The 15,658-nt window shown below is 47.7% G+C and overlaps 1 protein-coding gene across 1 annotated transcript; it reads right to left on the bottom strand.

Annotated features, from left to right (window-relative positions):
• Positions 1 to 4,456: 4,456 nt before the first annotated feature.
• LOC136486329 (digalactosyldiacylglycerol synthase 1, chloroplastic-like) lies at positions 4,457 to 8,585 on the bottom strand. The gene is made up of 7 exons (XM_066483195.1): positions 7,987 to 8,585; positions 7,086 to 7,118; positions 6,632 to 6,719; positions 6,070 to 6,551; positions 5,726 to 5,992; positions 5,257 to 5,606; positions 4,457 to 5,140 (listed from the first exon to the last, which is right to left on the bottom strand). The coding sequence occupies exons 1-7, from the start codon at positions 8,455 to 8,457 to the stop codon at positions 4,600 to 4,602; spliced, it is 2,232 nt and encodes a 743-aa protein (XP_066339292.1). The 5' UTR covers positions 8,458 to 8,585; the 3' UTR covers positions 4,457 to 4,599.
• Between the last annotated feature and the right edge of the window lie 7,073 nt (positions 8,586 to 15,658).

Here is a 15,658-nt window from a genome sequence, read left to right on the forward strand (position 1 = left end):
ACGCCCTGGCTCACAAGGGACCAGCGACAGCGGCGGATAACGTCTACAACCCGGAGGACGGGGCCGACGCGTACACCAACGCGAGCGTCTACCCCAAGCTTGCCGAGTACACCTCAGCGGCTCGCACGCGCCATGGGGAGGACTTTGATCCGGCCACCCAGCCCCTGGATACGGACCTCGTGATGAGGTTGGGAGGAGGGAAGCAGCACGGCCGGTATTGGATGGCCAACAGCGCAATCGAGTCGTCCTTTGTTCCCAGACTGAGCCAGATTCGACAAACCAGCACGAGCTCCTCCGACATCCCCATAGCACCTCGGCAGCCGAGCTCCATGCAGATGATGGCGGCATTTCAGGTAAGTATAGTTTTATTCGTCGTTCACTGGTTTTACACATGTACCTGGCCTTTGCATTGTTTAAACCGCGCGGGTGTAATATTGCAGGCCCAGCAGATGGCCCAGGCGGAGGCCCATCTACGGCAGCTGGAGGCTGTCCAGCAGCAGTCGGCGCGTCAGCTGGAGGCTGTCCAGCAGCACTCGGCGCGTCAGCTGCAGGACGTGGCGACCTACTTTCAGGGCCTTCAGATCCCGGGTTTGGTCCTGCCTCCGTTGCCTCCCTCGCTGTTCGCTCCACCCCCTGCTCCTAGTCCTACAGGGACTCCGGTGAGTATATATGGTTGTTTATTGCTTTAGCTTGTGCGGCCATCCTGTAGGTACTAATGAGATCGCTTCTCCTTTGTGCAGGCACAGTCGGCGGGTTCGAACCCGACTCCTCCAGGTGGCCCTTCTCCACAGCACGGGTGGCCGGTTGGCACGGTTGGCCCGACTCCACAGTACACGTGGCCAGGTGTCGTTCCTCCGTCTACGCAGCACGGGTACTCCGGGTGGACAGGCGGCCATCTTCCGCCGCCCGGGTGGACGTTCTAGGGTGGCCCTTCGCAGCAAGGGTGGCCTTCGTGGCCATCTGGGAGCTCTTCACACTCTGGGGGCCATGGGGACCAAGGGACGCAGTAGGTACCTCTCATTTCGCTTTTGGACTTGTGATGGTTATGTTGGACTAGTGATGGATTGGCTTCTGTGAGGGTTATGTTGGACTAGTGATGGATTTGTATGGATGTACTTGTGATGGATGGATTTGTTACGGATGAACTTGTGGATGGATTTGTGTTGAATTGTATGAATAGAATGTGATATATATGTGTGTTGAATATATGTGATATTGCATGGATGGAATGTGAAAAAAACTGAAAAAAATTTTTTGCCCAGATTTGCCGAGTGCAAACACTCGGCAAAGCTGGGGAAGTTTTTCCCAGCACAACAGCTTTGCCGAGTGCTGACAGGACAGGCACTCGGCAAAGTGACAATAAGTTTGCCGAGTGTCAGCACTCGGCAAATATTGTTTCAAAAAAAATTACTTTGCCGAGTGTCTGTCATACCGGCACTCGGCAAATATTATTTTTTTAAAAAATTTAAAACTCTTTTTCGAGTGCCTGCCACGTCAGCACTCGGCAAAGAAACCGGCAGATAACGGTGGATGTTAACTTTGCCGAGTGCTGACATGGCACTCGGCAAAGAATTCTTTGCCGACTAATTCTTTGCCGAGTGCTCTTTGTCGAGTGCGGCACTCGGCAAAGCCTTTGCCGAGTGTAGAGCGGGCTTTGCCGAGTGCGGTCTGCACTCGGCAAAGAACCAGAATCCTGTAGTGATTATGGTAAGAATTACAGTTAATCATGTCTTGACAATGTTGGCATATGTGGGGTCAGTAAGATCAACGTGTTGATTCTATGTGTTAGCATTCCCACAATGTTTTTCGGATCCCGGTCGTTATCATTAGTTCATTTTTGCTCCCGTTTTCCGCCTTGTCGATTCGATTTCGTTTTGAAGTGAAAACAGGAAAGATCTTATATCTACACTGATCCCGTTCGTGAGGTCTGGCCCAAAGTATAATAAGGGATGGTCTCTTCTTTTTTAGAACAAGGGAAAATTTCAGTAAGGGATGGTTGGGCGTATGTTTTGTAGAAAAAGAGAGTATTCCTTTGCCAGAAAATTGGTCCTCACTCCTCACCTCCTTACCTCTTCACTCACAACTCACAAGGGCGTACAAATACACTGCATCACCTTCAAAGTTGAAATAGGGCGGCACCACCCTACCCTGGCAGTGCTCGGTGGCAATGGCAACAGGGACAGGAGAAAAGGCCCAGTACAGGCTGCGCTGCGCTGCCTGTATGAGAGAACGAGATACCCACAGGGGCAGGGCACGGCGGACCACACAAGAAGGCCCAGCAAAGAGTGACGTGGCGCATCGCATACTACTCTAGCTGGTAGCTCTCTCTTCTCATCCCCTCTCTAGGTTGGGTTCTCTCTCTACCCACTGGCCACTGCACTGAACCCCATGCTCCTACCAGTACCAGGGCCTTGTTTAGATGACCCCAAATTCCAAGTTTTTTTACTCTCTCTCCATCACATCAATTTTTAGCCGTTTGCATGGAGCATTAAATGTAGGTAAAAAAAATAACTAATTGCACAGTTTAGTTGGAAATTACGAGATGAATCTTTTGAGCCTAGTTGGTCCACGATTAGACAATATTTGCCAAATAAGACGAAAGTGGTACTATTCATCGAGTTGCAAAAAGTTGCAATCTAAACATGGCCCAGGCACGGGGTTAGAAATTAATATTTGACATTGTAGTACTTTGGTTTGTATTTAATAATTATTGTCTAATCATGATCTAATTAGGCTTAAAAGATTCGCCTCGTAATTTACAATCAAACTTTATAATTAGTTATTTTTTTATCTACATTTAATACACCATGCATGTGTCCAAAGATTTGATGTGATGAAGAGAGAGTGAAAAAACTTACAATCTAAACAAGACCCCACTCTCCCAAAAACCATGGCTCACCAATCATGACAGTCGATGGTACACTGCCCCTAAACAGTGCACACCACCACATAAAACAAAGGGTAGCATCAACAGTAGCATAGTGGTCTGTTCGTTTCGCTAAAAAAACCAGCCGAAGCACTATTCTGACTGATTTGTTGTAAGAGAAAAACACTGTTTCGACTAAAAAAATAAGCTGAAAAGTACGGATTATAAGAGAAGCGAAAAATACCAGTACACCAGTAGCACAGCAGCACTTGTGAATTGGACAATGCAATGCGGTGCTGTGCAGGGTAGCAACAGTGCCCTACGCGCACGCGAGGCCCGACCATATTAAGGATGGCAACGAGTTGGGTTCGGATCGGGTGGAGTCTCCGTGCACCCAAAACCGAAACCCGAAATCGAAACCCGAATCCGCCCCGAAAACCGATTCGGGTGGAAATCCATCACCAAAACCAAACCCGCGGATACCCGAAACCCGAACGGATACTCGAAACCCGTGGATATATATACACATATTCACATGTATAAACAAGAGGCAACAAATAATAAATATTTTCAGGAGTCAACTTTAAATAAATTTAATAATCTAAGTAAACAAATTATTATTAGTATATTATAAAACATGAGTTTTAATTCCAAATGATTTATTTCGGATATCCATTGGATATCCACGGGTGGAAAACCAAACCCAAAACCGAATCCGATTGGTTTCGGGGCCCCGAACTCGAAAACTGTGGGTGAAAAACCATCCCAAACCCGAACCCGCAGAACCCGAAACCCGCGAATATCCGCACCAAACCCGATCCGTTGCCATCCTTGGGCCATATGCCCTTTGGCTCTCTTGGGTGCAAACATAGGGCTTGTTTAGATTGAAAGTTTTTTCAACTTGATGAATAGTACCACTTTCGTCTTATTTGACAAATATTGTCCAATCGTGGATCAACTAGGTTCAAAAGATTCATCTCGTGATTTCCAACTAAATTGTGTAATTAGTTATTTTTTTTACCTACATTTAATACTCCATGCAAGCGGCTAAAAATTGATGTAATGGAGAGAGTGAAAAAACTTGGAATTTGAAGGTGATCTAAACAAGGCCATACACAGGGACACGGTCGTCGTGTGGGTTCCAATGCAACTGCCATCAGCCACCTTTGATGTGCTGTATTATGGCATGCATGGTAGCTACAGCTACTACCAGACACCAGCACCAGCAGCAGCATGTTTCATCGATGCAATGCAGCTACAGCACAGTAGGAGTACACCTCAATCCTGAGGAGCCCCAACAGGCCAACGCTTCTGCCCAGTCTGAACGAGGCTGCAATGGCATCAAAAAGTTTTGGAAACAGAGGGCCTGCCTGGTTGTCGCCTCTTCATCTTTTTTTCTTTAAGAAGAAATGCTCGCCTCTTCATCTAGCACTAGTGTTAGTGTGTTACGAAAACATACTAGTAGTCTTAAGTTCAAAAAAAAAAATAGTGGTCTTAGACATTGGCGCATGTATCTCCTATCCTGTAACTCTGCCCAAAACTCCGTGGTTTGACATGGAGCTCTCTTGAAATAAAATAAAATTCCAGGTGGGGAAACTCTCCCCTCGTTTATTTCAAAAAAAAAAAAGAACATGGCTTGCCTTTGGCAGCACAGATGAAAACGCTAGTGTTACAGACTGCAGAGCTATATATAAATATACGGCTACACCTGTATACTGCTAACGCGCTAGGAATTACCAGCCGTAGACCGGGTTCTGTACCTGGGGCGGCGGGAGGTGGAGGTCCAAGCTATGCTGCTTGTCGTAGTTCCGGGTTCCCGGGACAGCGCCGGTCGACAGCCTCAGGAGCTCGCTGCCGGTGAAGCAGTAGTGCACGAACGCCAGGCCGCCGTCCACGACGTCCGACATGTTCGGTGCCGAGGCGGATCTCCTCATCCTTGTGTTCGTGCACTTGCTGGATTCGCTGGCGCATTCGCTGCTGTCGCAGTTCAGGACCTTGACGAGCTCGGAGTGCTCCATGAACCGCTGGGTGGCGGCCTCCCAGGATAGGTTGTACCGCTGCTCGGGGGTCAGGGGCTGTGGGTCGCGGGTCATGGCTTCCTTCACTCTGGCGACGAAGTCCTCGGATGTTTTGTAGGTCAGGCAGTTGGGGAACGACCGGAAGAAGTCGTTGGACGGGTGGTCGGCGCACACCACGAACTTGCCCATTGCTAGTGCCTCCACGGTCGCGGTGCAGAGGACGTCGCTGATGCTCGGGTTTATGAAAACCTTGTACCTGAAAATGGAACAGTAGGACAGACATTCAAATTGACAAGAGAATAATGATATAACATCATCACATATAGGCAGAGAATGTCTACAAAAGGCAACTGAGTAGTTCTGGTCTTTTACCCATGAAGAGAATCATTCGCGTGGTCCCGGCCTTTATGAAAGTTGAGGTTCAGATTCAATTTCCTGGCAGCCGATTGCACCTCGTGTGAATCCTCACCGTTTCCATAGATGTCCAGCTTGAAGCCTTCCAAATCACTCTTGTGCTTCGCGAACAAATCTATTAACTCTCTGTAACCCTTGGCCCAGACCATCTTCCCCAGAAAATAAGCTCCCTTAGAGAAGGATTGCTGGCCAGACTCCCGTTCTGCTGCTATTCTCTCTCCGACCTCCAGAAACTTGGGGTTCACACCATGCACATTGCAGATCATCGACTTGGACAGATCTTGAGTAGCACCTGACAGCCGCAAGATCTACATAGCATAGACACCAACTAATCAGACCAAAAACGATAAACAGCCTGTAATATAGCCTACAACCACACCACGCGGATGGCTCAAACATCAGAGGAATAATATAATTTGTTGAGTACCTTATGGCAATAAGCTCTGGCGACCAAGTTATTAATGTGCTTAACAAAAAAGGCCTGAATAGCACCATTCTTCTCCCTCTTGATGTACTCCAAATAATTTGTATGCACCACACCGACCACATGATTGAATTTGTCTGTCCAACGTTTCCCATGATGATACCAGTTGAGGTGCTCAGGCTCTTCCAAGATTGCAATATCAGCTTCCTTTGATGGTATAAACTGTGAAGTGTCCCCAGCAGGAATTATGCTTCTCCTTTCTTTTTGAAACTGTAGTTATAAAAAATTGCGACTACATGAGCTATTGCACATAGTGTTCAAACATTGTGCTGAAAAGGAAAAGTTACCTTTCCAGGATAAAACGATATTTTGAAGTCTGTCTTGAAACCAACTCTTTCCTCCAGCCAATTCCTCATATAAGTTTCTTGCTCTTGTGGTGAATTAAAAGTCATGCTATTGGGGTACACAAGTTCTTGATCCGACTTACAAAGCCAGGGCACTACCAAAGTTACATCTTGCTTGGAAGATTTAGCCAAGTATGCAGCTCGAAACAAAGGATTCACAGCTGTTCCAGTCATCCAGGGAAGACTGGCAGTGGTGACTATGGCAACATGTCTCTTGCTAGATAAGTCAGACTTAGGGCCATCACTCCAAAATCCACCTTCATAATGGTGTCCTGTACTCTGTAGGACACTAGCTATTCTTAGGTCGAGTTCATCCCCAACATTGTCATTTCTCAATGAAGATGGTTCACTTGCTGACAAAAACCTATATGCAGGGTGGTCCTTGCGCTTGCTGCATAGAGACTCCACCAACTTGTCACATACATCTAAAGCAGATGAGAAAGAATAATCAGCTCAATGCAAGCTAAACATTATAGCTATTGTAATAAAAAATCAAGCATCTTACCTCTTTTTATACCAAGTTGGTCGAATAGTGGTACAGATTGCTTTACAAAATAAGCAAGAAGTTCTCCTAAATCCAGTGGTGGAACATCCTGCACAAGTGCGATACTGGTTATGAAAATGCAAAAGTGGACAAGATTGATTAGACTGTGTTCTAACAAGATGGAATGTTCATCTTTTGCTTAATAAGGGTTTACAAAGATATACAAAAGAGATTAGTTGTACCAGGATTTCAGAAAAATGTTACATAGTGACCATATTACTTTACATAAGTAATGTATTGAAAGCAACATTTAACACAATCATTTTTATTTAGATTGAACATTTCTTGCAAAAGTCACTGTCAGAAGTCAGTAATTAAATATAAGCAAATAAAAGATGCCACTATGAGCAAAAGATTTCAGAAGTGAATCTCCTTGACAGCACTGTGCAACAAGAATTGAATCAAGAGGACTAACCTCAGACGCATCAGGCGCAAAGCTGATTGATTTCTGCAATAAGAAGTGCAATGGTGCGTCAATTAATCTGCTACAGGAACAAGAGCAGTCTGCATCATGTATATCCCGAGATAAGCTTAATTAGGATTGACACATTCCAAGCGAGTGTAAATTACATGATTATGCAGATACTAAATCTATTGAAGAGTGAAGACTATGACTAAATTTCCAACTTCTGACTTTTCATTGTTGAATTCTAGCCCTCAATGTCTATAAGTTCTGTTTATATAAATCTAAACATGAAGAAAATAAAATTGGCTAGACTTGTAGGCTTCACAGAAGAACATCTCCATGAGCTTTGAACCTCCAATTGTTTAACATTACTATTTTCCTTAACTCATTCAGTACACGATCCGCAATTTCAATTCTACCCAAATTCTATTATTTGGCATGGCACATAACAGAAATATCAAATCTATTGAGCAGCTAACAGTCACAGAGTGCTCCTTCTAAACTCATTTCTTCCAAATATGGAAAGTACTATCCAAAATCTTGACTTTTTACACCTTGTTTTTTCAAATTCTCAAGTACTCTTGATCATAAAAACTAATTTTTAGCAAAGCTGCTAAAAAAATATGCATGTTTTGTGTCCACGAAGCAATTCAGTTTGAATAGCATGGGAGTTTATTCCCATCCAAATTCAAACAAACATCTCCATTTGACACCCAAGGGAACTGCACAATTTCCACAATCAACTTCTTCCGATTGAAAGACAAAACACACACGCTCAAGTAAGTTGACAGTCCCGCTCAATTCGAGCCGTGTTGGATTTTGGGTTGTGTTGCTTGCTTCTCGAGGTTTAGTATCCTATCCTAATCAACAGTCCTATTCTGACTATACCAAATGTTTCTAGGAAGCTTACCAAGCTGAGCTTGAGCTTGTGCAGCATGTCGCTGGGTGACTGGGCCTGCCCCTGCCCTTGCCTCCTCCGCTCGAGCTCCCTGAGGCGGGCCTTGACCATCCTGACGGGCTCCCACTCCTCGGCCTCCTCCGCCTCCCACCTCCACCTGGCGGCCCTGGCGCCCCTCCACGCGTCGGCCTCGAACGCCTTCCCGAACGCGGACAGGTCGAGCCGCGTCCGCGCCGAGGATGCCGAGGAGGAGTAGGCGCGGCGGAGGCGCGCGAACAGCTCGGGCTCCGGCACCGGCGCGCTCAGGAAGGTCTCGAGCTCCCCGGCCCGCGCACGGACGAAGCAGAGGTCCTCCCACAGCCCGCGGGAGAGGAACGAGAGCGCGCCTTCGCCTGTCGTCCCCGCCACGCCGCCACCGCTACCGCCGCCGCCGGCACCGGAGGCCGCGGCGGCCGGGCGGGTGTCGACGCCGAAGCTGGCCATGTGGACGGGCGGCGGCGAGTGGCGATAGGGATAGGATAGGGCTTTGCGCGCTGCGGGAGGAGGGAGGCGGTGGTGGGCTGGTGGCGGTGGATGATGGGTGGAAAGGATGGGGGAGGACCGGAGGAGGAGAGGAGGAAGAGAAAGTAGCGGTCGAGGAGATTTCGCGGGCCCCGGCGCCGGCTGAGGTGGCGGCACGGAGGCGGTGAGGTGGACCCTGTCGGGCGCCAGCGTGAAGGCCACACGCGAAAGCAACGGCTCAGATGAAGGTCGTGAGGAAATCGACGGTGCTGGATGCTTCCACCTGGCATTTGGTCTTCGCCGCTGAACGAATGGTTGGCACTCGCGGCAAGGACTGTCGGCTGCTCCACGGACCACGAGCCACGGCCATGAATTTCTTTTGAAAATCGGAACAGATGGGTTTACAAAATACAAATGTTGAGTTCCTCTTCTTCTTAAGGACCCGTTTGAAATGCGGGAATCAGGAATTTGTTCAACTTCATAGGAAAAATATAGAAATCATGGAACTTCCCGCCCGTGATTTACAACAGAATTTAGCATATTAACTCTACGGGCTCATTTGGAACACGGGATCAGAGAAACGTAGGAACAGGAGAAACGCAGGGATATGATAGAATTGTAGGTGAAAAATAGAGGATTGGAAAATAGAGGATATGAATAGAAATGATTGTTTGGAACATAGGAAAGGAAGAACATAAGCTTGCAACAGTAATCCAATTTCTTAGTCATGTAGTCGTTAGCATTATAGCTTTTTTTTATTCTTGCTACTGACTGTTGCCCGTCTTGGTACGAGTAACAAGGAGAGTTGCCTCGGTCTTCGCACAAAAAAGAGGTCCAATTGGATGTTAAGTTTCCTCCATTTTTGTGGGGTTGGCACAGTATTCGTGTGGATTTCATCTGCTTCATTCCCGTGAACAAGTGCCTGTTTAGTTCCCAAAATTTTGCAAAATTTTTCAAGATTTCTTGTCACATCGAATCTTTGGACGCATGCATGAAGCATTAAATATAAATAAAAAATAAAACTAATTACACAGTTTAGACGAAATTCACGAGACGAATCTTTTAAGCCTAATTAGACTATGATTGGACACTAATTGTCAAATAACAACGAAAATTGCTACAGTACAATTTTCCAAAAAAAATCGCCAACTAAACAAGGCCCAAAAGCATCAACAGTGCCCATTCCAAAGGAATCCTCAATCCTATAAAATTTTATGCTTCACCTGTGAACCAAGGGGCCTACAAATTTGGCACCAACGATAGCATAGAACAACTCTTTTATCTATGAGCATACAGCAGGAGACAAAGACAGAAGTGCACATATCTTGGCATGTACAGGCAGATTAGCATAGAACCAAAGATTGAAAGCGACGGTCATTGGAGTTGGGCACGGCAGATGAGTTGGAGCCTTGCACGCTTGGCAGTGCTGCCCTAGTAAAAGACCGAAAGCAACGGACATGCGCTGTTCTAGGCAGACAGCCCGCCATGAAGCAAACGCGCGTGGTGTTTGACGTAGGAACTCAAGTCTAACAAATGTCGTATCAAGTGTTACGTTTAAGTATTCGGATAGTAATAATAAAATAAATTACAGAAATGGTCAGTAATCCACAAGACAAATATATTAAGCCTAATCAATTCATCATTAGCACATGTTTACTGTAGCACCATATTATCAAAATCATAGACTAATTAGGCTTAATAGATTCGTCTCGTAAATTAGTCTCAATCTGTACATTTAGTTTCGTAATTAGTCTATATTTAATACTTCAAATTAATATCAAACATCTGATGTGATAGAACTAAAAATTAGGAGGGAAACCAAACACCTAAGCCTGTACAAGTGCACGGGGACAGGTTCTTCGTCAGATGCCACCATGGTGGTCAGGCTCGCCTTCAGGCTTGCTTCAGCTGGCCGCCAACCTCTGACTCTGGGTGCCTCTCCCTGTCAGGGATCAGCATCAGCGTACAAATGTTTGGCACGGGGGAGAGCCGCCCTGCCAGCCGTGGAAATGTCGATTTATCATTGCTGGACACGAAGAATGCCATGAAAATTCCCTTCGTGAGTTGCTTTGGATGCAAGGAAGAAGGGTAAAGATGCTGATGCTTACTGCGTCAATCCGTTTCTTGTGCCTTACCTGCTAATTTGTTCCAGCCCTCAGTTGATTTGTCTTCAGTCAGGAATTCAGGATCAGTATCAGAATCTGTGAAATACCCTGACCCAACTTTCTACAAGTCTATTACAGCCATACTCCCTCCGTCCCAAAAAGAAGGACGTTATGAGATGCGTACAAGTCAAACTTTCTCAACTTTAACTAGATTTATAAAAAATGCGTGCAACATTTATATCTTCAAATAAGTTTATTATGAAAGTATATTCAACTATTTATCTAATGATATTAATTATATATTATAAAAATTAATATTCTTTTATATATAATTAGTCACAGTAAAAAAAAGTTGACTTAGAGACACAAGGAGTACGTGAGTTATTCAAACGATGTGAAGTCTGAAGTGCTCCAATCATAGGCCAGGCTTAATGTCAACTCAACATGACACAGCAGCGTCGACTGGTAAGATTGCTACACTCCAAGCATATGTGCAGTACCTGTCTCCCCTGCTACTGTGGTCCAAGTTTCAAGCTTGCTATTTGAGTTGTTTTTTTGTCGGCAACAGTGTCAGAATCTTTGAAATTCCTAGGCCCAACTTTGGATTCTGTCAGACTCACAGCCAGGGGCGGATCCATGGCCCGGGCTGCCCGGGCTGCAGCCCGGGACGAGTCTATGTAGCCATTGTAACATACGTGGTGTTTAGCCTAAAAAACTATAATCTTAATTAGATAAAAGGAGGCCTAGGAAGTAAGAGCAGACTGTTTTAAACGTGAATCAGCAGCTTAGCCCGGAGCGCAGCCCCGTTCTGAATCCAGAACCGCCCCTGCTCACAGCCATATCCTAATTATTAGAAGGATCTTTACAGCTCCAGTCAGATGGCATTCTTCATGTTAACTCAGGAAGTATGGTACCGAATAAATCTGGATGCTAAGATTCTTACTTCAGGCATGTCTCCATTATAGCACAATACCGAGTAATGGCTTTCTAAGCATGAGTGGCCATTCCATTTCCAACAATGTAAGCAAATACATTCCCTACCATGGAACATGTTGGAAACTCAGCAGCTTCTAGACATAAATTTCAAGCTTTCCTCACCACAAGCTCTCAGACATGACAGCAACGCCAATTTTGTCAGTTTCATGGAAGTCTCAGTCAGACCTTTGTTGCACAAAACTTGACTGAGTTAAACTTTGTAAACAAGCATCCATGTTTCACAAGTCCTATGACTGCACCGCTGGCTCCAGCAAGTTGACGTGAGAATTTACAGCCTGAGACAAGAAAATTGGCATGACAATCTACGTTCACACACCACATGGGCATCGGTTAGATGCATTTCTCGCATTCAGGCGCAGTGTTTTTTTTAAAGGTCACCGAGGAGGATGAACTATCCCCACCTGAATTTTTATTCCACAGATGCCGGCCAAGCCGAGAGGTGGAAGGGCGTGGCGCCAATCCAGATACAATAAGTCCAGAGAAGTACAATGGGGGAGGGAGAGATTACAACAGCACCACCACCAACAACTCTTAACAGAAACAACAAGAAGAACCAACACGAGGACTCAAGGATAATCATAGGCTCAAGTCGAAGGACGTCAATCGATTGTCGATTTGCGCCACCGCCGAACAGCATGCTCGCCGGTTACACCGTGACCATTGTGCCCTGCACCACTCCTCGTAGCTACGCCGCTCCGCTGACGCCCTCCATCTGAGGACCAACGGTGGAATGGGGACTAAGAGTGGTGACGGACACGCAAGCCCAAGATCACCGGACATGACGACCTCCCTTGAAGCTGATGGTGACACCTACAGCACTTTCGGACCTACGTACCACCATTCAACGTCGTCCACGGGGTGGAAACCATGGAGGGGAATGGCGGCAGCGGTGGAAACACCACCCGGCATTTGATTTTCTGGCACCATCAAAGGAGAGCGCCGACGGAGCAGAGACGCCAGACGAGGACACTTGTCGAAAAATCGGCAACGACCGACAGCTAGGGCCAGTCTTACCCAAGAGGGGAACAAGGAGCAAGGAGGCACACACCAAGAAAGGAAAGGGATAGGAGGGGGTGGAGGGGACAGGGAGAGCTCAAAGTGGCGACGGAGGCAAAGATGGCCGTAGGTAACGACGCCTTTAACAAGGAAAGTGATATCCACATACGCCACCGTCGTAGGCTGAAGCAGGCGGGCTTTCACCCAGAGACGCAACTCTGTCGGGCAGGTGGCAGTAGCAGAATCTTGAACGACGCCTCCAGAGAGGGGAATGACGCCAGGTGAGCCATCCTCGCTGGACCGGAGCTAAGCCGGATAAGGCTTTTGCCCAGATTTCCAAACCAACCCGGCACGCGGGACTTGGTCGGCCACCACCACCAGCTGCAACAGGCCACACGGCGACCGGCCGTGCGCTAACGCATTGCTGCGCCCAGGCGGCGAGCACCATGACGCGCCCAGCAAGAGCCGCGGGCCGTCAGCGCCGAGCATACCTCCTGTGTTGACGAGGAAGTTCGCCGGCTTGACGTCGCGGAGGATGACGTCCGCGACGGGCATAGAGGGCACTCGGGCAGAGCCTACCGCTGCCGCACAGCTGGCAACAGAGCCGGTGCGTGCTGCAGTGGCTAGCGGCCAGGACGGAGTCCAGGAACACCGCCACCGCCTCCGCGCAGCTCGCGCCACCGTCCGTCGAGCCCGTGCGATGCCAGAACTGACCTGAAGACCTTGCCACCAACTGCAGACACTGTCAGTCAGTCAACAGATTTCTGGATTTACCAGCCAGGAGGGGCTCTTGCTGCATGAACGACTGAATACATCCAATGTACTAACAAGCAACACTACGTCACTACCACAAAGTCAGCTTCATGTCCAAGCAATCATCGCAAAAGATGCACGACGATGGATGACCAGATCTCGGGTCTGAACCGCACTTCAAGTCTTCAACTGCTGATGCAGTGATGCATTAGTCAGACCGCAAGTTTTCACGCAATGCCATACCGGCGCATGAGCCCGGCCACCCGCTCGGCAACGTGTGGCGATCTCAGCCGGATACAGAGAGGTGGCCGGCGTGCACGCGCGGCAGAGAGCACGGCGGAGCCGCCTCGAGCAGGAAGCACTCGTGAGGAAGAAGAGAAAGGGCACTCGTGAGGAAGAAGAGAAAGGGGATTTGGTTTCTTAATTTTCGCTGTCCTCCCAACCTTCCACACAGAGTATCAATAGTACCAGATACATGGGCCAAGCCCAGACGCACCTTGCAGCCTACAAGCCGTCTTACAGGCCCAACGATGACACTAATCAAAATAACAAGCAGCAACAACCTAACAGGGTAGCCATATACTGTAGTCCGTCACACTCTCCCCTCCTTAAGTGGCAGCGCGTCCTCGCGATGCAGACGATGTGGAAGCCATTTTCTTCTTCTTCGTCTTGGGAGCCGGAGGTAGAGGTTCCCAGCTGGCCCAATGCGCCGGTGATGACTGACGCTGCACCAGCTCCATAGGAACAACATGATCACCGATCCTTTCTTCCAACACCTGTTCAGAAGGCAAGCTGAGAAAGGATGTTAGCAATTGCAAATCTGAGTCATCAGACAAGGTGGCGTGAGGTGGTAGCGCCTTCTTGAGTTGAGAGACATGAATGACTGGGTGGATCTGGCTAGAAGCTGGCAACTGAAGTTTATAAGCCACCTGACCAATCTTCTGAAGGATCAGATACGGTCCAAAGAACTTGTAGCTGAGTTTGTGATTTGAACGGCGCTGCACAGACTGTTGCATATAAGGTTGTAACTTGACATAGACCCAATCACCCACCTCAAATGACCTCTCGATTCTGTTCCTATAAGCTTGCATTTTCATGCGGTGTTAAGCACGAGACAGATTGTGCTGAATATGTTGCATGACAGACTGACGCTCATTTAACCATTGGTTGAGATCAGTAACTGGACAAGCATCATCGATAGATATGGCAAAGTGACGGGGTGAGTGACCGTACAGAGCTTGAAATGGAGACATGCCATGAGTAGAGTGGAAGGTTGAATTATACCAGAATTCCGCTAAGGGTATCCAGGTGGCCCACTTGCTTGGGCAGGAGTGAACCATACATCGAAGGTAGGTTTCAAGACATTGGTTGAGACGTTCCGACTGAACGTCGGTTTGAGGGTGATAGGAGGAGCTCATGTTAAGTGTGGTATCAGTCAACTTGAAAAGTTCTTGCCAGAAAGCACCGGTGAAAATCCGATCCCTATCTGAGATGATAACGGATGGCATACCATGTAGTTTGTATATGTGGTTGAGAAGCAGTAGCTACTGTGGAGGCTGTGTAAGGGTGGGACAAGCATATGAAGTGGGCATACTTAGTAAGTTTATCAATAACCACTAAGATGGTGTCATAGGATTTTGATTTAGATAAGCCTTCTATAAAGTCTAGGCTAATGGTATGCCATGCACTAGGAGGGACAGGTATGGGTCGTAGAAGACCTGGTAACTTACAGTGCTCAGATTTGGCTTGGGCACATACCTCACATGATGCCACATAGTCCTTGACCGCTTGTTTCAGGTGGGGCCAGGCAAATAAGGATTTCACCTTATGGTAAGTAGCAGTAACTCCACTATGTCCACCCAGACCACTTGAGTGCAGTGCTAGTAACACAGCTTGCTGAGCCTCTGTGTGTTGTCCCTGTTACATTGATCTCTAATCCTAACTGGACCCAACGGCCCAGTTGGACCTTTGATTCGCGCCCTGATTGGGGGCGCCCAGCCCACCATGGCTGGAGGGCCCCTGTCACCCTGCGCTATAAAAAGAGGTGGAGGCCGGTGGCTCTTATCACAAGGTTGACCTAAGCCGAGCTCCCCACCGACAAACCCTAAACCCGATCTAAGTGAGGGGCGCAGCCAGTGACGGGAAGTACCTCCACCACTGCACTGCACCGCCGTCGATCTTCACCGCCGGCACCACATCTCCGACCTGTCTTCCCCGACCGTCGCTGCCCGTGCGCAGACTTCACCAACGAACCCGATGGCAGCCTCTGGATCATCCCCCTCCTTGTGGTGTCAGGTTCGTCAACCCTCATCCACCCCTCTCTGTTTCTCTCT

This window comes from Miscanthus floridulus, chromosome 10 (assembly GCF_019320115.1).
Source record: "Miscanthus floridulus cultivar M001 chromosome 10, ASM1932011v1, whole genome shotgun sequence".
NCBI lineage: Eukaryota > Viridiplantae > Streptophyta > Magnoliopsida > Poales > Poaceae > Miscanthus > Miscanthus floridulus.